Genomic DNA, 24422 nt, shown 5'->3' with positions numbered 1-24422 from the left:
TTTCTTTCCCCCACAGCCATTTTTTATTAATGAATACTCTGTTTTTATTGGAAAATCCGGCTTATTCTTTTTTCTTTGCTTTCTTTTCAGAATTAGACACAACCTGTAAGCTAGATGTAGCGGTTCCTAAAGGGGAAAGTGACGGCCTTATTCAGAGATTTGACGTCATGTCCACTCCCAGCCACCATGATCCTATCAAGGGTTTCACACCCCTCAGTATTGTCTGCTCCGCCCTCCCAGCAGAGAGTCGCTCCCATTTCTCATTGTGATCGCAAACATCGTAATTCCTCAATGACTCGAATGGCAGGAACATTTGAATTTATCCTTGTGCCTTGAAACCAGATACCTCGAATATCAAATCTCTATCAAGGCCCCAGCAAGGTGCATTCAAAGTATGGGCCTCCGCCGACCTCGACTCTTTAGTGCCCGACAATCCATTCCTCTCATATACACGGTGGATACACCGCTCAGGAACGGCCCTGTCGATCATCACGGTCGCCTATCGTAACCCCGAGCATTCGGATTTTCACGAGTAAACCGGGAGGGGAGATCGACAGGGTCCTGTTACCATCAAAGCCCTACATTCGATCGGGCACCCGATCCGAATCGTAGTCGACCCACTGTTGAGTGAATTACTGTCTCCGCTTAGAGAAGAGATTTCGGGTTGAGGGTGTATCTTACTATTGAGGTGGAATTGAGGCATCGAGACATCGAGACATTGAGATTAGACTTATCTTGGGTAAAATATAGTCTTGGTGCATAAGAGACATGCACCTGCGGCTTACGGCTGGCTGCAGGAAAATTGCCGAACGCCACAAATGTTATTTAATCCCATTTCAAATTGAAAAACACACTGCATAGGGAGTGGCCATCTCCATGTGAAGGCATACTAAACTTGATTCTGTTGCATTCTTCGGGGGCTGGATAGGCCATCACATACTAGAGAAGGTCCAGAAGGATGATGGATTCTAGACTTACCACAGCCAAAGAGAATTTAGATACAACAATAAAATTTAAGATTCCTATTAGTCTGTGAGCTATTGCTTTTCCGTGAGATCTGACTGTTGACTGACGACGACATTCAAGATGTAAGAGGTCTGTAAGGTAACTCTCATAGATACCACTGGGCGAAGGAATGTAGGGCGTAGAAGGAGTCTGTTCCCGGCAAAGGGGCGCTCTGATTGACTGAAAATCCCGGGAGTAGAGAACCTACCGATGAGGAACACTCTGCCCTAGATGATCAAGGCCACAAGAAGGATTCACCCTTGCGTGAGGCATTCCGGGCCGAAATACTCGAGGGTTGTTTTTGCAGGAGCATGGACCCAGCACGAGCCCCAAACAGACAAATATTCTAAGATAAAAGGCGCCTGGTCAATGGTCCGTAGACTTTCCCTATCCAAGCATCTTCTCTTCTCTGCTCATTCCATTTTTACCTCTTTCCCCAAAACCAAAAACCCTATCTCTTTTATTGAAGACCTTAATCTTTAATCTTTATCATCGTCATAATGCAGTTCTCTATTGCCGCTATTGCCGTCGCTTTCGCCTCTCTGGCCGCTGCCATGCCCACTGAGTCTGGCATGCAGGACCAGGAGGCTGGCCACGTCCGCTTCCCCGTCCCCAAGGGCATGACCGTCAAGGAGGCTCAGTCCAAGTGCGGTGACCAAGCCCAGCTCTCTTGCTGTAACCGGGCTACCTACGCCCATGACACCACTAATGTCAACAAGGGCCTTGGTGCTGGTCTTCTGTCACACCTGATCGGCACTGGCTCCGGTGCCGACGGTGTTGGTATCTTCCGCCAATGCTCCAAGCTGGATGTTCAGAGTAAGCTCCACATATTCACAATACTATTGACTTGCATACTAACTATTACGCAGTCCCTGTTATCGTTGCTATCCCTATCCAGGATGTCCTTGACCAGCGCTGCAAGCAAAACATTGCCTGCTGTGCTAACTCTCCCTCCTCTGCCGTGAGTTTCCTCTATCAGATCTTGTCCATTTCAAAAACTAATACGATTCACAGTCCAGCGACCTGGTTGGCGCCGGCCTTCCTTGTGTTGCTCTTGGCTCCATCCTCTAAGTGCTTCGCTTCTAGGTTTATTGGTCTTGATTAGAAGTTTCGGGTGTCCTGTGATATACCTTTTATCGTTTCTTTCTTTTCTCTGTTTTGTGAGACTTGGCTGCTTCTGTGACAAAACACAGCGGGTATCATATCTCCGCATAATACATAATTTTCTTACACCCTTTTTCCACTGAAGAGCTGCATTCACCGTAACAAGACTTATTGTATCGTAATGTTATTCTCTGATGGCCAATTCCTGACACCGGTCTCACGACTGATACTCCATGGAACTACTCGTACCCCATGTGCCATGTATCGTTGGTGAGAAGGACCCATAATTCTGACCTCCGTCATTATGTGCGGCAATGGACAACTCTCGTGTACCTGACTAGGTGTGTTCATTGAGTGGTAGATATTCCACTTTGGTTATCACTATTGACATTTTCTCGGGCATGCATGAAAACTTTTATTCGCTCTTCCCTTCGTAGCTTCCACGAGGGGAATCAATCAAGCCGAAATAGCCTGGATACCAGCCTCCAGAGCCCGAATGTCGGCACCACGAATGCGCTGCACCTCCTTACCATCCTTCATGAGAACGAAAGTGGGCATGGCAGTGACATTGAACTCGGAAGCCACACCACGCAGCTTATCCACATCAACCTGCACGAAGCGAACGTTCTGGTACTTCTCACTCAGCTCACCGACCTTGGGAGCAACGGCGCGGCAGGGACCACACCAAGTGGCGTAGAAGTCGACAACGGCGGCGCCCGAGTGGACTAGAGCCTTGAAGATGACATCGCTGTTTCATTGGTGGTCTTGTTAGAACCCATTTTCCCCAGTTATGTTGTCGATCGCACAAGGATGTGTTCCTTACTTGTCGATGTTAGCAACCTTTCCGTGGGACTCCATTGGCGTTGCTGCAGCTCGTCGCGATTGTACGAAGCGGAAAACTGGCGGGGAAATGGTCAGTTGGAGGTCTTGAACTGAGGGGGTGTTGCGCATGTAGTAGCGGACGACAGTCACGATGCTCTTTCGGAGAGGAATGCGACACCGCAAGATGTGTGATTATGCGACTATGCTCGCAGTGGTACTCACCGAGGAAAAGTGCTGCGAGGATCAGCAGAGTCGGTAGCTCCATTTTGGGTTGCCGGTGGATTCCGTGGAGGTTGCCACCGGTCGGAGTGAACCAACTATCGCCGGTGTCACGTGCGGACTATACAACTGCGCCTGTGTAAATCACCAAACCCACTCTGCGTGCATAGGGATGAGAAAAAAATTGTAAAAAATATCGAGCCTAGTAGCCAATTGTAATCGTTGATTTTACTGATAGACTTTGGCCAATACAAGTTCACTGGCAAGTTGTTAGTGTGAGGTACTAATAGTAGGATTAGTTTATAGTTTAGTATTCCCGAATCTATCTGAATACGATGATTTATGTACAATATTTTGACATGTGGCTTAGTCTTGTACTAGTAATGCCAATATGAAATGGCAATCTCGGTTGACAAATGGGCCCAAGAATGAAAAAGGCGCACTGTATATCGTGCACAACTTTCATTTGTCCATTGTGGAGATCACATATGGGTCAAAGAACAACCATCTATGATTCTGGACAAGTCTACATACTTTAAAGGTCCAAAATGTACGACTGGGATTGGTTCGTGTAAACTGTGGGGAGTGGTGCTTTATTGTGCCTCAGGCACTGGACCATCCCCCGAAAGGACACCAAAATTGCCACTTTCTAGTTTCGTCTTCCCTTTGCCCGCTCCTCGCATACAGTGTTAAAAAGCCGACTAGTTCGGTGGTTGTGTCTTCTGCAGAGCCAAATCGGCTATCTTTCCCGATCGCCTGCACTTGTCGCTATCGGACAGGCCGAGATCGAAATTGGCCATTTCTAGCGAGGATGACAAGAACCCATCCAATAAACAGCGCCGCGTGATGAGATTCAGCTCAGCCGGACACACTTCTTCATTCACTTCAAACGATACACAAAAATAAAAAGCGACCTCGTTTCCCTTTTGCCGCCATGAAGTAGACGATTCTTTTCTATTCTTTCTTTCAACCTTCACCGTCTAGCATTATCAGTTACCCACCACCTCCTGGAAATGGGGGAGATTACCCATACATATGTCCCTCCTCCATCTCGCAAGCGGATTATAATCTGCTGTGATGGAAGTGGGCAATCTGCGGTCTCGGGCGAGGAGAGCGTCCCATCCAACGTGACCCGGTTATGTCGGGCAATCCACAGTGTCGGAGTTGACAACGATGACAATGGAAATTGGCAACAAGTTGTCTGGTACGACTCTGGGGTCGGGACAAATTCAGCCGGTCAAGTCTCAGTCGGCAGAGACCTCGAAGGAAATGTCATCGAGGCCTACCACTTCTGTGTATTGAATTGGAACCCCGGTGACCAGATTTTGTGCTTCGGCTTTTCACGAGGAGCATACACAGCGCGTGCAATTGCAGGCTTGATTTCAGACATAGGAATTTGCTCCAAGGTCGATATCCAGGATTTCCCCGAAATGTGGAAACTCTACAAGAAGAGTCACACAGCTATTACTGGCGAGAGATTCTATGGCAGCGATGCCTACTTTGACTGGCACGATGGAAGGCCAGTTGATCCTCAACCAGAAGAGCGCCAGAATGACCGCGTTGTGTGGGAGTCGCTGGGCCGGGGTGAATGGGCTCGTACTCCGGAATCAAGACAGATCGAGGTCGTGGGGGTTTTCGAAACAGTTGGTGCGCTGGGCTTCCCAGAAGTGTTTGGATACGAGATGCCTCAATGGCTTACGCGAACTGACAAACCGGAATGGCACAATGTTGGGCTTTCTCCGAGTATGTTCCGCATTTAGAGATATCCATTTCTATGAATATTACTAACTAGAATAACAGATATAAAGAACGCCTTCCAGGCGTTGGCCCTCGATGAGCACCGTGCCGCCTTTACTCCGACATTATTCTATGTTTCTTCTGTCACAAGAGCCTCGGACGAGGAGATCGAAAAGCAACAAGAACTGTGCCAAGATGCAACTCATGCCTGGAAGGATATTATATTGTCCGATCGCCCTTCTGTTGAGGAGCTGAAAGATGTTAGCAAGACTAAGAACGAGGCTGAACGAAAACTATTGGACATGATTGACAGCCAGAAAGATCGCTCTAAACTGCTGCAAGTATGGTTTCCAGGTGTCCATATCAATGTCGGAGGTGGTTCTACCTTGACATTAGAAAATAAGGGAAACATGGAGGAGATGTCGAATATCGCTTTCGCCTGGATGCTTGACCAAATCAAAGGATTCATTTCACTCAATGAGGAGACTCTGAAGAAGGATCAGCTATCACGGCAAGTCAGACTCGCCAAGATCAACAATGCCCTTGACTGGTACAACGAAAGGATGAACAAACGCAACACAGAATCATGGGGGAAGTGGTTTCAACGAGGGGGCCAGTGGATCGCCTCTTCCATCTTGCATCCTCTTACGCCAGGAGAGAAGCCCGCGTATATGGACCAGCGTATCTATACATGGGGGCTTGGGGATCTACCAGATAACTTTGGAGTTGTTTATGTTGCCAATGGGTCTCGTCCACGTACACCAGGCCGCTATGCATTGAATAAACAAGGCCAGAAGCTAGGGGAAACATTCGAGCAGATTCATCCTGTGGTAGGATACCGGGTCGAAAAAACGACCGAAGGAAAGAAGTATCATCCCATTTCGCTGACCGGGGATAATTATGAGCGTCGAAAGAAGAATGGCGGGGACTATGAATATCGATTCAAATACCCTGGGAGATCCGAGTATCAAATTTTGCCGGAGTGGAAATTGTCAGAGGATGAAAACGCTTATGAGAGATTAGCCGTTGAAGGAAGTGATGCGCTCGAGTATGTAGCTACGCTAGATGCAGATAACAGGGAAGATATCAAGGCTGCTCGTTCACCCTCGATATAAGGATATCGTCTCTATACAGGATTGGGAATAGCTGTTGAAATAATTATTGCACGGTGTTAGTTGAGCAAGAACCAATAATGAAATTATCTTTTTTTCGTCACCATAATGCGCCGAAGTGATAATATGCCGAAGTGACTAGTTTCAATATTCGTTCTTCCGTATCATCGTCAGCTAATATGAATAGTATTGACAATGTCTTCTCATATGAGTTTAGTTCTCGTCTAATTTCAGACTTCTTGCTATGAGAAAAGCTCCGATTGCTGTATACACTACTAGAAAGAATTATATTGCCTTTTTTTTTACCAAAAGAAGAATTGTCTTGGTTCTCCTCGCATGCTATAGAGAATTGTGACATGGATTAGACTTTGATGATTTTCTCAAATCTGTCACATCCACGACTAAGGAACAAGGTTGGACAATCTGCCATATCTGCATTTCCCCCCCAAGTCTACGTCATAATCCAAGGGGTATATGCGCAAAGTAAAAGAAGAGAATCAAGACTGATACTCGTTTTTTGAGAAACCGGCTTGGAAAACTTGTATGTCTCAAATGACCTGGACTGCGTAGCATGGCACGAGGCTTCGGGGGCTATTGCATGGGAAGGCCCCGTCCTATTCAATTGCGCAAGAAAAGCGCAAGAAAAGCCGTGGTGGAAAAAGGGATCCGGGGGATTGACATTCAGATTCCCAAAAGAGATAGGCAGCAAACCTTGAAACAGCCCTGAGATGCTTGGCCTGTTTAATTTTCCACCATGATTCAGTAACTCAAGGAACCTAAACTGGATACGGTTAGACATGTGCTCCACAATAAGGAACATTTTATGACCTTATCGGTCATTTGAGGTCGAAGTTTTATTGCCATTGGTTGGATTCAGGGTTGGAATTCTTGATGAGCAAGCTAGATATGTGTGGGCGCATCATTGGTATGTGAGAAGGACCGAGCAACTGGGATAAGCCTTATATACCCCAAAACTCGGAAAATTGACACAGGGAAATAGTAGGGCAAAGCATTCGAGAAATTGTTCGCCTGTATTAGACCTACTCTAGTCACTGCCGTGATAATGGCACTCGGCAAGTATCACGACGACGAGGAGCCCGAGAAAATCGATATCACGCCTCTACCTTCCGACGATGGCAGCGACACACGAGGAAGCGAATTAGATTCCACTGGGGCTATGCTGCGTTTGTCATTATGGATGGCCTTTGCGGCGTGGATATTTAATTTCGACCATGGATATACCGGGACAGTTCTTATCATGCCGTCTTATAGAAAGGCATTTGGAACTTGCACGCATCTCCTCAATCCCACAACCGGCGCGACCGTTGAGCACTGCTCCATTGCTCCGATTCAACAATCTTTAATCAGTTTGAATTATCTATTCACCGGTATCGGCGGAGGTCTATCTGGTTTGACAGGAAGATATACCGGTCGCCGCGGCAATATCCAGATCGGCTGTATTCTGGCCATCATTGGAGCGGCGGGAATGTTAGGGACTGGTGCTGGACAAGCGGGGAGTTTCACACATTATATGGTGTGTAAATGCATTAGTGCTATTGGTCTTGGTCAGCTCATTGCATCAAGCCTCACATACAGTTCGGAGTGCATTGTCGCCAGCAAGCGTGGGATTGCGCTGGGTCTATACAACGTTGGATTGGCACTGGGAAACGTTGCCTCGTCGGCAGTCTGCGCAGGATCTGCTCAGCTGGAGCCGCACAATAATTGGCAGTGGAAAACACCGATTTTGTGTCAGATTCCACTGGGTATTTTCCTCGGTGCTGGGATTCTGATGTTCCCTGAATCCCCGCGGTGGTTGTTGAACCGTGGCGGAAGAGAAGAAGATGCGCGGCGAGCATTTAGTATCCTCTACCGAATTCCTCCGAGCTCGCCCACCATCACAGCTCAGATCGAAGAAGTCAAGAATCACATCAAAGCCGAACGCATGGTCGCGGCGTCAACGTCGTGGCTCCAGATATATCAGAAAAGTCAGATTCGCCGTACAACCACGTCTGCGTTGATTATGGTTGGAATGTCCATTACTGGCATCCAGTTTGTCCAACCCTACGCAACGACTTTCCTCAAAGGTGTTGGTATCAGCAACCCATACCTGATTAATGTGATCATTGGCCTCTGTATTCTCGGCGGGGCATGTCTCGGTCCCTTCGTCGTCGAATACGGTGGACGGCGATTCGCAATTCTTTGGGGATACAGCGCCATGGCAGCTTGCATGCTCGTCTTATCTTCAGTCAGTACTGCATTCGGAGGAGTCGGCGTTTCAAAGATGGTCATTGTCATTTTACTTTCTCTCTGGTCATTCGTTTTTGGCGGAACCATCGCCCCTACTGCAGGCCTGGCCTCGGTTGAGATGCACAGTGTATCGCTGCGGACATACGGTCAAGCTAACACAACAGTTTTGTACGGCCTTTTCTCCTTCGGCGCAACCTTTTGGACGCCATACATGTTGGATCCAGACCATGGGAATATGGGAGCAAATGTCGGCTATTTCTATGCTGCGGTCACTGTGATGATTGCTTGCTTGGTGTTTGTTCTCGTCCCTGAGACTGCGGCGTTGACGTTAGAGCAGATCGATGATGTATTCAACTCGGGTGTTCGGCCGTGGAAGACATCCATGGCGGAGAACAGGGCTATCGCTAGAGCGAGGATTCAAGCACTGAATGGGGAGTAGCCCTGGAGTCACCTGAGTGACGGGTCTGCGCTCGCTTCAGTTATCTGTAATTAATTACCATGAATAATAAGGATATAATGACAGTGGTATGACTAAATCATAATGTACTAGTAAATTCTTGATTCTAACCGACATCAACCACGAAGTCTTACGGTTCCAAAGTTTGGGAAAAGACTTTCAAAAGCAAGATCCAATACATGGATATTGTATCTCTATGTACGCTAACTAGCTGGCGTTCATTGAACATATCAACATCGAAAAAACCCAACAAAAGTATAAGAAGATAAAAAGAAAGGTGCTCATAAGACGCCCGGAGTGCTCAGGGGGTTTGCGAAACGCCGAAGAAAATATTTTCGGACAATATACAGGAAGAACCAGGTAAGATGAGACAGCGGATCGCTTAAACAAAGGGAGAAAACACAGGATACTGTTGAACAGTATCAGCAAAGCAATTGGTGTGCATGTACAAGAATGAAAGGCTCATGTAAGTCTGCATTCCTGGCAGAGAGAGCAGTGGAAAGAAAGTATCTGTCGAGAGAGAGGACATGGGCAATCACTGTCCACAAAAAAAATAATGAGAAAGGAAAAGTAGGTATAAAGAGTGGATACAAGCTCTTTTTCGAGGGTGCTTGTTCGTGAATGGTGAGAAGGGGGTTTGTGATGAGGTAGAGAAGTTTTTGAGGTAGAGGTGAAGGTGACTTTGGGGCCGTCGATACTTGAATCGGATGTTGGCTAGTAGTTATGAGGGAGGCAACTGAGTGGTTCCTACAACTCAACCCGGATAGACTCATCTGCAGACTGCTGAGTCTTACGCTTATTCATCATTTCCTCGAGAACATCAAGGCGTTGGCGGGTAGTTCGGATGGCGTGGTCCATTTCACGATCTGACACTTTTTCCTCGCGTAACCGCGCGGCCAGGTCACGTTCTTCCGAGGGACTGAGACGAGGTGCCCGGCGACTTGCTTCAGGTTCGGCCATTCTGTGATGAAGACTCGGGAAGACCATTCCATCCATCCCAGTCCGATCTTCTAACCAATTCCAGAGCTCGCTCTCTTCGCGACGCCACATCTCCTCGTACGCAGCCAGTCGCTGTGGTAGGCTGAAGCCCGGGTAAGCGGCATCGTGTGCGTGCATGGAAGAAGGCGAGGATGACCGGAAAAATACCATATACAAAAGTACTCCAACGAGGAGAATGACAATGTTGCCACTCCAAAGCGGTTTGAGCATACTGGTGATAGGTTCCAGAATTGGACGGATCGGTTCGAGGAGACTCCAGGACTCATTCTGGCCAGAGCCTGCATCCGCTGCAGCGTGCAGCGATGCTGCTGCAGGGGCAGCTAGGTCGCCCTTCTTGCGTCGACCCTTGGTCCGCCCGCCTCCGTTCCCGCGTCCGCGGGGAACAACGCCAACCTTCAGGGCCTTGACCAATTCATTTCCAAAAGTCATTTGACCATCAATAGCACCCTTTTCAATAGGACCTATGGAGAGTTGTTAGTTTTAAAAACCTCATTTGCCATGGGAGAATTTGCTCACCTTTCAGCCAACTCTTGCCGGACCATTCAATGTTGCATGTCATGAGGAAGCGAGTTTGGTTGCCAGCGGCCCAGGTAAAAAGATATTTGGTCTTCACAGCGAAAACATTACCACTGGGGACATCGGGAGTCTGGGTGCTTAGTGTGACGAGAACGGCCTTTTCCAGGTCTAGATACTCCAGGTTTTCAGTGCTTATGCACTTGGTTTGTTTTGGACCAATGGATCCATAGAGGGGCTTGATGTAGGAATACTTCCTGATCCGACTGTCATTGGTCAAGCCCTTTGCCGTTCCTTCAAACTGCAACTCGCCTGATTTCTGATTCTCGACAAGGAATTTTGTCATGAATTCTCCAGAAGCCGGACCAAAAACAAGAGAGTAGACCTTTCCGAGGGGTGCCGGGATCGTCTCATCCTTGATGACCTTCTCATATTGCCCGTTGGGATCTACGTATTCGGTTGGTGCATGCGTAGCTGGACCGGGGAAATCAGGCTCCTTTGAAGCACCGGGCTTGTCACCATTCTTAGGTTCACCGCTGGCATTCTGTGGAGCTCCATTGGTCACCCCGTTTGTAGATAAGCCGGAGGGCTGACGACTCAACCCTCGCGCCGGCAGTGATCGCTCACTTGCGTTGGCGCTGGCTCCAGCCTCAAAGAAGCTATCAGCGTGATCGCCTTCCTCATCTTCATCGTAGATCTCATCTTCGTCAGAGACCTCACTCTCCAATTCGCTTTCTTCATCTCCAACCTTCTCTGTCTTGTCACCAGTGCCATTTGTAACTCGGGTTCCATTAACAGAGCTCTTCAAAGATGGATGATTGATCTTCCAGATGTTGACCATCAGGTCATATGTCGACTCACGACTGAGGAGACTGCGGAAAGTGTGACGAGCATGCAGAGTCTGAATAGCAATCGCGTTGGGGAAGACCATTGCAGTGTTCTCCTTCTCAATCGCCACAACCTCATCAAAGCTAATAACGAGGGTCGTCACCCATCCGAGAATATTGCTTGAGAAACAGATGTGACCTTCAGAGATGTAGATACGACCAGCGAGAATGATCTCACGCTGGAGAGCACAGCTGTAATCTTCAATTAGATAATCATCTTCGGGGACACTCCGGAACAATTGATGGAAGTCCCTGTTGCGTTTCTTGCTTGCTACAGCGAATCCAGTCAACCGGGGCACGCTTGAATTAACACCAGGGACACCAAGAGCCAAAGCGCCACCTCCAATAGCACCAATAGCGCCAATTGTTGATGTTGTGGCTCCGGACGAGCCTCTGTGACGGCGTGCAAGCCGGCTGCGAACACTGCCACTTCGTTTAATGCCACTGCCAATGTCACCGTCAATGATACTGCCTGTTGGCGGAGTGTGATCACCCGTGATGGTGCCCTCTCTGGGTAGTGAAATGGTGGACTGAAGCTCCAATGCTTCGTCGCCAGGAGATCCCAGGGCGGACGACTCGGTTGGTTTTTCGTAAGCCATAGTAACAGCCCGTGCCGCGCGTTTGTCTTCCAGTTTGGCGGCTGCTTCATCCCGCTGATAGACAGCGGTATTCTTGCGCTTGTCAATTGGTGTTGATGGCTTCGTCACAACCACTCCGTCAGCAGTGGAGATCACCTCGCCAGAAGGCCCATCCATATCCAGATGTCCGAAGTTCAAATCTCCGGTACCCATCGTTTCAACGGTCGTTGGCTTCGCGATTTCAGGACTGCTGTCCTTGGCCGGACTTTTGCTGAGTTCTTCGGTGCTGGCTTCCATCGATGGGTTATCAAAGTCGGTGGGCGCAGGTTGGGAGGGCGGACGGTTCTTTTGCTGAGTTAGGTTGCTAAATGAGGAGGCGGCATTTTGGGCGGCTGAAAAGACGGATGAAAAGAAACCATTTTGTTGATTGGATGCACTTTTGGGGAGGATTTTGTTCTCATCCAGCGGACTCAATGCCGTGACATTGGACAACTTGCTCGGGCCATGAGCTGCTGAAGCAGACCGCACCCGCCGATGTGAAATCATATTTCCGGAGGGACTCACGGTGGTGACTCCGGGCGAAGAAATGGAGTTCCGAGACTTGATGGACTCCGGCGAGCCCGTGACCCCCTCGGCAAATATCTGTGGATTGAGTGGGCGGTGCTCTGTCGGCGTTGGGGGGGTCACTGTGGTCGCCGGGGCGGGAATGGCTGTGTGGGGTGGAGTGTTTGGAAGGGGGCTGGCTTCCAGAGCGCGAGGTCTTGATTCAGCCAAATCGGTACGTATGGGAGCTGGGACAGGCATAGGTGGAACGGTTTCCTGGGCTGCCTTTGCCCGTTTCGACGATAGACTGCTCCGTCGGCTGCCTCCAAATATACTCCGACTGCTCTTGCTGGCGCCTGATTTCGATGACACGCGATCCTGGTCATCGGTCACATCCTTTTTGTCCTCATTTTGGTCTTCTTGTTCCTTTTCCTTTTCCTTTTCCTTCTTGTCTGATGTGCTAAAGGCGTCCTTGAAGCGTCTGCCTGGAGAGGCGCTTCGTCGCTTGCTGTTGGAGTCTCCCGGTATATCGAGTGTCATGCTTGACTGGATCCCCTGTCTTGGTACACGTTCGTCGGAAAGTGATTTGTCTGAACTTGTCGCACTTGGGCCACTTGTTGTCGACTCGGGGTCTCTTTGTGTCCCTTCGTTGTCGGCACCATCGACGGAGGCTGTTTTGATGAGGGGGGATGAGGAGGTATAAAAGCCGGTATGGGAGTTGTGAGAGGTAAGTGGGGGTGTCCTACATGCGATGCGCAAATGTCAAGGTTAGTCTAGGGTCTGGAACTTCGAGATTTTATGGAAAATCAAGCAAAGAGGGCACATTAGGACCGAGCTCATTCGTACCTGTCTGGTTCAGAATCATCGGTGAGGAGGGTGATGGCCTCGCTTTCCGGGGGAGCGGAGCTGTTGTTGGATGAAGGGCCGTCCGAGGGACCTTCGCGAGATTCATTCGATCGGCTGAGCTGCAGGTCCTGCTCGGTGATCACACCTGGCACCTGAGGCTCCTCCGATGGATCCCGGTTGTTCTTCTTCTTCCGGCGGCGACGGGCATTGAGGAGTTTAGAGAAACCGCTGGAACCAGCCTTGACGGAATCGGGGTCCTCTCCTGCCTGGGTTTTGGGACGTTCAGAGGATTCAATGGAGGAGCGGCCATTGCTTCTCCCGGAGCTCTCCATGGCATCGGACTCGGCGGAGACGGTCCAGGCGCGGCGCGACCTGCTATGCAGGCTGGAGGATTCAGAGTCCGCCATGAGGCGAACAGAGAATCAAGCCTGGAGCTAAATAGACTCGGAGGCGAGAGAGAAGGGTGGGGAGTTCACGCATGGAGTTTCGTACGAGTATCAATGTAGTGTGGAGTAGCTTTCTCCTGGTTGGAGTTGGAGTTGAGGGGGGAAGGGCGAATTTCTTAGTCAGACGCCCAGACCGAGGAAGCCCGTGACCTTAGTATATAGTGTACTCTACTATAAACTAAATAGTATAGTACATAGTCCTGGAGGAATTAGCAAATATCTAGGTAGACTCTATTAAAGTACTAATAGTCTAATACCTAAAATTCATTGCATCCATGTCTATACTGACCGATCTTCGCTGTCACAGCCCATTGCGACGGGACTGGCCGCATTCGGCATGCTAGAAGGTTAACTTGGTAGAGGATACTTGGTAAAATCATGGATTAAATTGTGTATTTACTGCAATATTCAAGTTGTACTACTATATTATACTATCTACTATAAGTAACAGTTAACTACTACTACTACTTACGTGTGTTCATTGGTAGCTTATACTTGTACTGCTGGTCACGGATAGATCCGCTCCCTCCTTCACCCTCTTCTCTCTTCCTCTTCCCTCTTCCTTCTTCCCTACTACCTCTTCTCCCCCACAAGCACAACCACTCTCTGCTCCCTACCACCCACGATATAGGTAGGGCGAGGGGTCCTATACCTTGCACATAACCATGGAGACTGCTCCGCTGAGCCTGGTAAGTCAACGTCAAACCCCTCCAATGCCGCCCAAGCTTCCCGAGCTTCCCCGCTCTAACCTCTCTAGGCCCACACCCATGCGCGAAATGCTGTCCTCGAGACCCGCAAGTCAAACCCCGTCGCCGCCAGCGAGGAACACGACTTGGCCGCCGGCGAGTTTGCATCTGCCCTTCAGAATAGCTCGGACCATGAGGTAAGTACGGAAACGACCTTGACCTAGACCTCGTTCTCCCTGTTCCGGGCGCAGGCGCTGACCTCATTGTGTCACGACCCACCAGGCTCTCCGGACCCTCAAGCTTCTCGAGGTTCACCACAAGAAACTCGCCGAAATCTTGAGATTCCAGCATGAAAACCATACGACTACCGCGACTACAGTCAGGTCGTCGACCGCTGCCTCTCCCAATCCAGCAACTCAACCTGCCGCGTCGGATTCCACTCATAACCAGAATGCAAGCCAAGATGCCCAGGCGCAACCTTCACGACCACCCCGACTGGCTAGTCGCGAATCATCATCGATTGCCAGTAATCTAGCATCGGCTCGAGGTATCCCGTCTCAGCCTCGTCGGGGCTCACCGGTGTCACCCACGCTTTCCGCACACCAAGCCGGGGCGAAGATGACCGAGCCGCCGTCGAGGCTCAAGACCGGCGAATCTCGACTTCGAGACGTGCCGAACAAGAATCGCCAGAGTCGTGCATCGGCCCCGAGACAGCCCTGGTCCCCTCCTTTACCCAGCGGCCCTGAAATTGGTTCCCATCAAGTTGTACCCCGAGACACTACAGAACCTTCGCAGCCAATCACCAAACCCTCTGTTACTGATGAGCGGTTCCAGCGATTTTACTCGACCTTTGAAGGACTGGTATCTAAAATTTCGGCACCTCTCGCATTTGCAGGCCTACCTCTTGCTTCCGAGGACCCGGCAGGAACGGGGGCTGCCAATCGCAAATCCCCCGCCGAGGCCAAGTTAGATCGTCACCATGCTACTCATGACCGGAGATCTTCGTTGCAGAATCTCGACGTGAGTCGGCTCTTCTCTCGAGCAGCGCTGCGATCCATCCAAGACACGCCCGGTGCCAGCCCTGGCAACGCAGCTGAGTCGTTCTATGTGGTTCCCACAACAGGTGGAACCATGTCTTACGCTGGCATTTTGACACGGGCCGAGAAGGAGGCCCGTCGAAACAGCCTGGATGACGGCGAAGACGATTTTGTTGATGCGCGGGAAATGCCATCCTCTCCAGAAATGCTGCAGAGCTCAGCCAAGAAAACATCCCCGCGACGTACGCGTAATGAGCCCCCGGGCAAATTAAACGCCCTGCAGAACCCCAAAACAATGGAAGAGCTACAGATGGAAAACCAAGCATTGAAGCAATTATCGGACACCCTCTCCAAACGCCTACATATGTGGGAGGTCAATGCGCAGTCCTCCTCGATGGCGCTACAGCAGTCGTTGAGGGCAATGCACCACCATAACACCGGGTCCTCGGATCATGTACCCCCAGCCCTCTCGGGTGCTACTTCTATAGCAGGACCGTCCATGTCCGAGTCCGACCCCCGAGTCAAAGAACTAGAGGACATTGTCCGACGGGGCGAGCAAGAATTGGAACGCATTGGACGCGAAAACGACAAATTGAAGAACGTTTTGGGACGATATCGGGATCGATGGGAAAAGCTTAAAGAAGGTGCTAAGACCCGGCGCGAAAGTCGTGCCACCGATGGTGAGAATGGTGGTAGTAGTAAAAAGGCAGACAACCCGGCGTCTCCGCAGTTAGTAGACTCGGACTCGCCCAATCGATCTGAAGCCGAAGGGAACTTGAAAGTGGGCAACCACGATGCTTAGTGGGCATCTGGTGGCACTTTCGAGAATATCGAGCTCTCATCTACTGCAAAAACATAGCCTTCTGATATAAAATGCAAACTGATTGTATAGCGGCACTTCTCTATCTTTTTGCTCGATCTTCTAGGCATGACGGAAATTAGAACAATTAGTAGACTGTTGTTTACTACCTAACCTTGGAAGATAGAGAGGACACCTACGGCTGCGATGAAATGTGATAGAATGGGGCCTAATGACCGAGTCTCAATATTCTGGCCCGAACGCTGAACATACCAACTCTAAAATGGGCTTAAGTAAAGACTGTAGCTCGGTTATACTGGCCCTGTGGGATCTTTAGGGCAGTGATAAAAAATCTATCCCCACGAGGCTGTGAGGAAGTTGTAATTCCTGGACTTGTGGATTACTATATCCGGTTAGCGCCCCATTACCCGTCATGACACCTCCACCTTCATACTTAGCCTTGCAGCGATCAATGATAACACAAGCAAACGACTTTGCCGCCTTCGATTTTTCATCGGTGCTGATTGCCTATTTTACCTGCCTGTCTTCTCATTTCTTTCCCACTTCCCATCTTACCTTCTCATCCACCATGGACTTTCAGTCTTCACCTTCTGAGTTCTCGTCCGTTGAATCCGAATCTGAGGACCCTCTTGCGCAACTGGCGAGGGAAGCGAAGCAGCAGCCGTTCACCACCAAGGAGAGCTTACAAAAGTCCTTAGAACACCGTCAACGAGCGCTTCAGCAAGACCAAACTTGGGATCAGTACCTCGTCTTCACGTCTGTTCCCGCGGCGCAACATTCTAGACTGAGTGATGATCGGTCGCGAACAAGCAAGTACAGTCGGTTACTGTATAATACAGAAACGCGAATCTTGATTGCGAAAGTCATGCCAAATCCTGCACACGAACTTGCAATCAGATCATTTGATTTACTGATCTTTCTCGAGCTGCGTGCGATGAACGTCCATAATGACGTGTTGCCTTTCGGTTCGACTACAGTTACCGTTGGAAATTGGAAAAAGGAGGCTGACTGCTGCTGGGCTCCGGCTTCGACAAATGCAAGGCCGAGTTTTGTGATGGAAGTAGGACTGTCAGAGTCTGCGCGACGACTTGCTCTTGATGCGCGTGGCTGGCTTGAGACCCCTTCTTCATCTGTGAAGCTTGTGGTTACGATCAGCATCAAACCCAACACCCCTGAGATCGTCTTGCACCGATGGGAACTTGTTTCACGAGGTTATGGCATCCTGACAAGATCATCCCCTCTTTCAGCGTGTCATACTGCATTCCTCAAATTATCTCGAACGAATGATGCAACAATTGTTACCGGAGAGTCCTACATGAATGGCACAAATACGGCGACTACACAGCTGAATCTATCCTTCGACAAGGTTGTTGGCCGTCCTCCTCATCAGCCCTTGGAAAAAGACTTAAGGATATCCGAGCAAGAGCTGAAAAGTTTTGCCGAGAAGATCTGGAGTGCGCAGAGCCTCCTATAAGTCGTCCTTCACCGTCCAAAGTTACGGGTGGAAAGGGAGCCGTTTCTGGCGCCAGGGGCTGTCATTTTCGGCGTCGATTTCACAGGTCCTCATATTTTCATGTGTAAAACCTTGTTCATTTTTATTCCATGGCCGGTGTTTCATGTTTCGGTCACGCTATTTTTAGGCCCGCTGTGGCTTCGCTTGTGGCTTTGATATGATGCTTACCTCCGCGTACTCCGCTTGTCTCTCACAGCCCCAAATGTACAAAAGGATTGCCAGGCGTACATATCTTCTTAGATAGCGGAGAACATAATTGATCAAGGCCGATGGTATCTTTTTTATGAATTAAAACAGGGTGCAGGGGTAGCTCGGCAAGACCTCCCGAGTGTAAAGTATTCCGTACCTGAACCGGCAGATGACGAAGCGTGGTAGAAGATCTCCACCACAACCAATGGCATCGATTGATTCAGATAACTCGTTCGGGAGCCACGGTTTTCTGCGGCCTAAATGGTAAAGATCAGTGGGTAAAATTGGATCAGATTGAATGTGGCTTTCTTTTCACTGGCCAAGTTTAGTTGGTATATCCATCTGGCCACATCTTGCAGCGACGCTAAAATCTGCGAAACCGATTAACCGGTCAAGACAATGCAACAGTGCGCTGGAACACTATCACTTTGGAGTCGGAAGTGGATGCGAAGAAATTTGCTGGTCCCTATTTTTGCGAAGGATCAATCTTCTTGGGAACCCACTGCCATGCTTGCAATTTGAAGGGTTTCAAGGAAGATCCTTTCTACCCTTGGTAGCGAACGTGGGAATGTCGGCTGGATAGGCATTAGGCACATGGGATGGGGCACATGGATTGGATGATCCACCGCATATGCGGTAAGGCTGATGCTCCTAGGTTATTATTGGAGCTGTCCCGAGCTCACAAGCGTACGTATCGCGCTAACACCTAGTAGCTATACTGTCAATCAATGCCTCTTCTAGATGGCATTGAGGCTGAGAGAAAGAAGTGGGTTGTAAAAAAGTTCAGAAGATGTTGATATTGTTTCACTGCCATGGGAAATAAATGCTTTGTTCTTTCGAATGTTTTGGGTGGATAGCTTTCCATTGTTATGTTTCCTGGATCAGGTTTTTTGAACCCAAGTTCAAATCCTGGGTCTCATCATGTCATAGGATTCATACTCCGCGGCTCATATCCGGCCTTGACCGGCCCCATAACCCATCCATCTAGATCTAGACGACGAGTATGGGGCCTTGCCAGCACATGGTCCACTCAGTGAGGCTAGGTCATACACCGTGGAAAGCCAAGTTTTTATAAATTTGCACTCATGCTGGTAGGTATATTTTTCTCTCTCCTCGCTTCGTGACCGGCAAATACATTCATTTATCCAGCGACAATTGGTTGCTGTCCATTCATTATACCCTCGTTCAATCTTCCATTCGTTTATTCACACTCACACTCTTTTTATTTTAATACTTTATAAACGCTAAATGTCGGAAAAGAAAGATAAGCGTCGCTCCGTTGTGGAGGACGTGCCGATCCCTAAGCATCTTTTCTCGACTGCTAAGTTCGACTCGCCATGGGAAAAGGTCAAATGGGAGAAATCTCTTCCTAAGAATGAACGTGTTCAACGCAGTCTTTCAACTTCACTCAATCGGAAAGATAAGAGCGGTCTCAATCGCTCATCGAGTCTTTCGGCCTTAAAAATCTCAAAGCCCCCCTCGCACCACCCGGCCACTCACCAACCCACCCGCATTGATAGGTATGTGGCTAAAAAGCTCATACAACTCGATTTTTACTCACTTATGTTTTAGATTGGGAAGAGAGTTTGAAGAGTCCCAACTCTCTGAAGCCTCTAAACTCCGATTCAGAAGATGAGCCCATCACACCAGTCAAGCAAGTGGCTTTCAGTCCAACTCAACTCAGCCGAGTCAGTTCTCGCACTGAGGATAGCCACCAAAGCCATGCAAGCCATCAAAGTAGTATGCATGATACTTATGAAAAAGCCAAATTGAGGGGAGTAGCACTACAGAGAAAGTATTGGGTCCGACTTTTATTCGAGTGGGGACTATACCTTCTTCTTGTGCTTTTCGTCTACTTCGTCCTCGTCGGCGTGCCCTTATGGAAAGGAGCTGTCTGGTGGCTCTACTGGGTCGTTAGAAACAAATTTGTTTTCCAAGGAGGCTTTGCTATTACTATCGGCTTGGCTGCACTGTGAGAGCCCATAAGAAACCCCCCGTCGTCAACGTATATGCTAATCAAGCCGATCAATTAGATACGCCTTTTTGCCCCTGTTAATTCTATTCGACAAAGACCCGCCACCTAAGGAGATGACTGAGAACTTCGACCTGGAACAAAACTCCTCAAATGTCAAATCGACGGCCCTGCTCATCCCCTGCTACAAATCCGCTGAGATTATCGGCCCAACACTAAAAGCCGCCCTGGAAATCTTCCCGCCGGGGAATATTTTTGTCATTGCCAATGGAAATTCGGAAACACCTTTGGATAATACAGAGGAGGTATGCAAGCCCTTTGGTGTTAATCACCTCTGGGTGCCTGTCGGGTCGAAAATCGTGGCGCAATTCGCTGGCTGCTACGCTGCCAGTGAGTTCGAAAACGTTCTCCTGATTGATGATGACTGCGCATTGCCTCCCAACTTCCCCATCGTTAGTGACCAACTTAAGGGAAAGGTCCAATGCGTCGGATACACGATCAAGAGTGTCGGGCCGGAATCGTCAAAGGGTACATGGTGCCAGCAAGCTCAAGACCTGGAGTACAAGATGTCTGGACTGCAACGTGCTTTCTTTGGTAAACTTGGCAGCGCTACGTTCCCCCCACGGCGCGATTTCAATTTGGAATACGGAATTTCTCAAGCAGACTTTCAACGAGCATCCCGGGTTTTCTGTTTCGGAAGATTGGTTCTTCGGAGACAGTTGCCGTCGTCTCGGAGGTCGCATTACCATGTGCTCGGCTGTTTTTGTTGAAACCGAGACCCCAGCTTCTGTGTTCTTCAGTGGCAAAGGCAGCCGCGGTGGATTTGGTGAGATGACAATCTTCCAGCAAAGATTTAAGCGTTGGAACTTCTTCTTTGTCATTGGAATGTATTATGACCTGAAGTATATTTTCACTAGCTGGAAGCTGGGATGGTGGGAAATTGGAGCTAAGATCTGTGTTTTCCAAGAGGTATGAACACTATTTCCGTCATCTTTGAGGTGAACAATAAACTAACATGATATTCCTATAGGTCTATGAGACACTGATCTATCTTCTCGCACCCTTCGTCCTTCCGATTTCCTTTATCGTCCGCCCCGAATTTTGCGGTATTCTTCTCGGTGCCACCATTGGCATGTATATTGTCAATGTCATCATCTTCAACGAAATCCACCTTCGACTGAAGAAAGAGCGCATCAGCTGGACCGTTCTACTCATTTACTACACAATCTACAAGATCGCACTGACAATCATCAACGTCATCAGTTGCTACTGGTCTTTGTACAAATATGCTCGTTATTTTGCCATGCGCCACCCAAAGGTCATTGAAGACGAACAAGCTATTGGGGTTGTTCTCAGTCTTGAGAAAGATCTCGGCTCATCTACTACATCTCTCGTTGAGACCGAAAATCATCCTGCCACCGCTAAGAGCCTAAAGAGATTGACTTTGACTCGGGTCAAGGCGGACCAGGCAGCGCTATCTACATTCGGGGCGTTGGAAACGCACCAAGATTCACCCAGATCCCCATGCTGAGGTTAAAAGTATAGGTCATGCGCTCATGGAGTCCGGGGTTCTTTTTATTTGCATATTCGTTTTACATAGTTGGGCGCCTTTTTATACATAATGACATATCCACATTGAGGAAGGAGAATAATGGAAATAGCGGAGTTGAATCAAAAGACACCATTTATGGTATTAAGCCCTGAGCTGTTCACTAATTTATTGATCAATAATATGATTACTGTACAGTGAAAGTCGCGTTGCCCTTGATATCTTCTGAGCTACTACCGACGAGGGCAGTAAATGTGCCTGGCTCAACAACATACTTCATGCGAGTATTCCAGAGTCCGAGATCCTCAATTTTGATGGGGATCTTGACAGTCTTAGTTTTCCCAGCGGGAATGACAACCTTCTTAAAGCCCTTGAGTTGTCGATTGGGAACAACAACTGAAGCAATGTTGTCGGAGATGTAGACTTGGACCACTTCTGTGCCATCACGCTTTGTGTCGGTATTCTTTACATCAACACTGACGGTTATCTTGCTATCAGAAGCCGACACTTTGCTCCGGTCGACACTGACGGATCCATACTCGAAGGTGGAGTAACTTTTGCCGTATCCGAAGGGGTACCATGGCAGGGGGTTGCCGAGGACATACTGGTGACCGAAAACAAGGGATCCATTGCTGAGTTCCCGTCCCGAGTCACCAATCGAACGGCCAGAGTTCAAGTAATCATAGAAGACAGGCAGGTCTCCAACATAGCGGGGGAAGCTGACGGATAGCTTTCCAGACGGGTTATAATCACCAAATAGAACGTCCGCAAGAGCATTACCTCCTTGCTCTGACGGATAGAATTGCTGGACAAGAGCGGAGGTGGAGTTAGATAGCCAAGTATCAGTAACAGGTTTTCCGCTCGAGAGAACAACGACAGTGGGGACGCCAGTATCCGCAATTGCTTTGATCAGCGGGCCCTGCGCGCCAACTAGAGAGAGATCATCTACATCGACGTGCTCACCGGTCCTATATTTAGTCAGTACCCAGACTGATCCGCATTCTGACACCGCCGATCAATTTGAAGTAATTAAACAGTGCGCCACTCACGTTGCGTTCAAGCCCTGCCAGAGTTCTACCTGATCTCGCGACCAGGTGCCAACAACGACAACGGCAATGTCGGATTTCTTTGCGGCTTCGACCGCTTCGTCGAATCCGGATTGATCGTTGCTCCACCTTTCGCATCCTTGGGCGTAGTTGATCTGGGCCTTATCCCCAACCGCCGCCTTAATTCCGTCCAGTGGGGTAACACCTCGGTATTGGCTTTTGTAAACAACATAATCGCCATACTAGAAAAAGAGTCAGTATTTAGGCCTTTGCAGAGCCGAATTGAGGGCGGAGTATACAGACGTTCATGAATCCGTGCGCCATAGGCCCGATGACAGCAATGCTACCGGACTTGGACAAAGGAAGAGTTGTGTTGTGGTTCTCAAGCAAAACGATAGACTCCTTGTCTAGGTTTCTTGCAAGCTTCACAGCCTCGGGGCTATTGATGAGCTTCTTCCATTTGTTCTCTGGGGCGGCGGTATATGGATTTTCGAAAAGGCCCATCTCGAACTTCACGCGAAGCAGTCTGGACACGGCGGTGTTGACAGTAGCAATATCAAGCTTGCCGGACTTGACGAGTTCGGGGATTTTTTGGAAGTTACTACCTAGTGTGAGCCTGAATCTTTCAAAAGTATAACGGTAACCCGGTGAAGGGCATCATGATGCTTACAAGGAGCCACCGCCCATCTCAACATCGATTCCGGCAGTGATTAGCTGCGTAGTCACTGACTCTTTGTCAATAGGATCACTTTCACAGAGCTTGAAATAGCTGCAGACTCTGTCGCTGCCGCCAGCGTCAGTCATGACAAAGTATTCATAGCCCCATTCGTTTCTCAGGATCTCGGTGAGAGTATGGTAATCCGAAACAGCCGGAATTCCATCATATCTAGAAAAGTCATCAGCCATGGGTCATTGTCAGAGTTCCGGATTGAATCTCACGAATGGTAAGCAGCCATGATAGACCACGCGCCCGCGTCAATGATAGCTCGTTTGAAAGAAGGAAGCCAGCTAAAATCCATGTTAGTTTGTTACTGAATCGAACAGAAGAGAATTCAAACTTACGTTGTTCGTAACTCTCTCTCACCACCGTGCACGGGTCCAGTGTTCAAGCCTTGCTCCGGACTGCTGAATCCAGCAAAGTGTTTGACCATTCCGGAAACTTTCTTGCTCTGCAGGCCCTTGACATAGTTATATCCAACCTCGCCGGCCAGGAAAGGGTCCTCGGAGAACGTTTCTTCAACCTAAAGGAAATATAAGTCAGATATCTGTAGAGAATTCAACCCTAGTCTCGTTCGAGGCCTTGCAAACCTACACGACCATATCGGAGTTCTCGTGCCAGGTCGACCACAGGCGCGAAGAGCTGGTTCACACCCAGGGCCTTAGCTTCCTGTCCAATGATTTTCCCCATTTCTTGAATCAGCTGTAGAAGTCTTGTCAGCCTCGATGCGGTACTAGAATCACGTATATTCCTCTTACGTCCATATTCCAAGAACATCCGTATGCAATGGGGGAATTGAAAATGGTGGCATTGCCGATCAGAAAGCCATGGATTCCTTTAAAATGGGGCGTCAGCTTTTTTTGACAGTCCAAGGACTATTTATGAGCACTCACCCTCAGTCTGAGTGATTGCAGGAATACCCAGCGTGGTATTCTGCACAAGGTAGTCCTGAGCGCGCTTAATGTTGTCCGCGATCCAGTCCCAAGCAACAGGGTATCCAACTAGATGACAATTAGTATTCATCCTGATTTCATGAAGTCTTTTGCCTGTCAGTACCATAGAAGCTGCCCGCCTTCATCTCCATATTCGTCACTAGCCCTGTATAATTGAATTCGCCGGATGTTTGGTTCATCCAGTTGGTGATATCGCCTTGAGAAGAATTGGTGAGCCATCCAGACAAATATTCCAGTGGAAAATAGGAAGAATACCTTGCATCAACTGAGCCATCTTATCTTCGATCGTCATTCTACTCAGCAGGTCCTTCACTCTCTTTTCAACGGGTGCACTCGCATCCTTGTAAGCAGGAGTACTTGCTCCAGCAACCAGGGCGGGGAGCTGCGTGAGCAACAGCCCCTTGGTAAATCCTTTGAGCATCAT

The 24422-nt window shown here is 49.0% G+C and overlaps 9 protein-coding genes across 9 annotated transcripts; 6 read left to right on the top strand and 3 right to left on the bottom strand.

Annotated features, from left to right (window-relative positions):
* Nucleotides 1–1505: 1505 nt before the first annotated feature.
* Nucleotides 1506–2076, top strand: N7481_001930 (hydrophobin family protein; the record flags this gene model as incomplete). Its single annotated transcript, XM_057261149.1, has 3 exons — nucleotides 1506–1821; nucleotides 1875–1966; nucleotides 2020–2076. 3 exons carry the CDS (start codon nucleotides 1506–1508, stop codon nucleotides 2074–2076), a joined length of 465 nt encoding a protein of 154 aa, XP_057126081.1.
* Nucleotides 2077–2565: 489 nt separating this feature from the next.
* Nucleotides 2566–3196, bottom strand: N7481_001929 (thioredoxin family protein; the record flags this gene model as incomplete). The annotated part of the gene is made up of 3 exons (XM_057261148.1): nucleotides 2566–2857; nucleotides 2933–3008; nucleotides 3154–3196. 3 exons carry the CDS (start codon nucleotides 3194–3196, stop codon nucleotides 2566–2568), a joined length of 411 nt encoding a protein of 136 aa, XP_057126080.1.
* Nucleotides 3197–4163: 967 nt separating this feature from the next.
* On the top strand, nucleotides 4164–6002 carry N7481_001928 (T6SS phospholipase effector Tle1-like catalytic domain-containing protein; the record flags this gene model as incomplete). The annotated part of the gene is made up of 2 exons (XM_057261147.1): nucleotides 4164–4893; nucleotides 4951–6002. The coding sequence occupies 2 exons, from the start codon at nucleotides 4164–4166 to the stop codon at nucleotides 6000–6002; spliced, it is 1782 nt and encodes a 593-aa protein (XP_057126079.1).
* A 1060-nt stretch (nucleotides 6003–7062) lies between these two features.
* N7481_001927 (uncharacterized protein) lies at nucleotides 7063–8685 on the top strand (the record flags this gene model as incomplete). The annotated part of the gene is made up of 1 exon (XM_057261146.1): nucleotides 7063–8685. One exon carries the CDS (start codon nucleotides 7063–7065, stop codon nucleotides 8683–8685), a length of 1623 nt encoding a protein of 540 aa, XP_057126078.1.
* A 765-nt stretch (nucleotides 8686–9450) lies between these two features.
* N7481_001926 (GRAM and VASt domain-containing protein) lies at nucleotides 9451–13476 on the bottom strand (the record flags this gene model as incomplete). The annotated part of the gene is made up of 3 exons (XM_057261145.1): nucleotides 9451–10163; nucleotides 10219–12965; nucleotides 13070–13476. 3 exons carry the CDS (start codon nucleotides 13474–13476, stop codon nucleotides 9451–9453), a joined length of 3867 nt encoding a protein of 1288 aa, XP_057126077.1.
* A 704-nt stretch (nucleotides 13477–14180) lies between these two features.
* On the top strand, nucleotides 14181–16040 carry N7481_001925 (uncharacterized protein; the record flags this gene model as incomplete). Its single annotated transcript, XM_057261144.1, has 3 exons — nucleotides 14181–14204; nucleotides 14273–14398; nucleotides 14484–16040. 3 exons carry the CDS (start codon nucleotides 14181–14183, stop codon nucleotides 16038–16040), a joined length of 1707 nt encoding a protein of 568 aa, XP_057126076.1.
* A 586-nt stretch (nucleotides 16041–16626) lies between these two features.
* Nucleotides 16627–17532, top strand: N7481_001924 (uncharacterized protein; the record flags this gene model as incomplete). The annotated part of the gene is made up of 1 exon (XM_057261143.1): nucleotides 16627–17532. One exon carries the CDS (start codon nucleotides 16627–16629, stop codon nucleotides 17530–17532), a length of 906 nt encoding a protein of 301 aa, XP_057126075.1.
* Nucleotides 17533–19008: 1476 nt separating this feature from the next.
* Nucleotides 19009–21263, top strand: N7481_001923 (uncharacterized protein; the record flags this gene model as incomplete). The annotated part of the gene is given in 5 exon segments (XM_057261142.1): nucleotides 19009–19280; nucleotides 19346–19732; nucleotides 19794–20326; nucleotides 20340–20701; nucleotides 20763–21263. The coding sequence occupies 5 exon segments, from the start codon at nucleotides 19009–19011 to the stop codon at nucleotides 21261–21263; spliced, it is 2055 nt and encodes a 684-aa protein (XP_057126074.1).
* Nucleotides 21264–21468: 205 nt separating this feature from the next.
* Nucleotides 21469–24422, bottom strand: N7481_001922 (uncharacterized protein; the record flags this gene model as incomplete). The annotated part of the gene is made up of 11 exons (XM_057261141.1): nucleotides 21469–22249; nucleotides 22331–22569; nucleotides 22631–22928; nucleotides 22998–23213; nucleotides 23267–23335; nucleotides 23390–23568; nucleotides 23640–23747; nucleotides 23804–23880; nucleotides 23939–24046; nucleotides 24102–24194; nucleotides 24254–24422. The coding sequence occupies 11 exons, from the start codon at nucleotides 24420–24422 to the stop codon at nucleotides 21469–21471; spliced, it is 2337 nt and encodes a 778-aa protein (XP_057126073.1).

The sequence above is a fragment of the Penicillium waksmanii genome (assembly GCF_028829765.1).
Source record: "Penicillium waksmanii strain IBT 27052 chromosome Unknown utg000002l:1.0-3326099.0:1.0-3328782.0, whole genome shotgun sequence".
In the NCBI taxonomy this organism is placed as follows: domain Eukaryota; kingdom Fungi; phylum Ascomycota; class Eurotiomycetes; order Eurotiales; family Aspergillaceae; genus Penicillium; species Penicillium waksmanii.
This window is presented reverse-complemented; position numbering and strand designations above follow the sequence as displayed.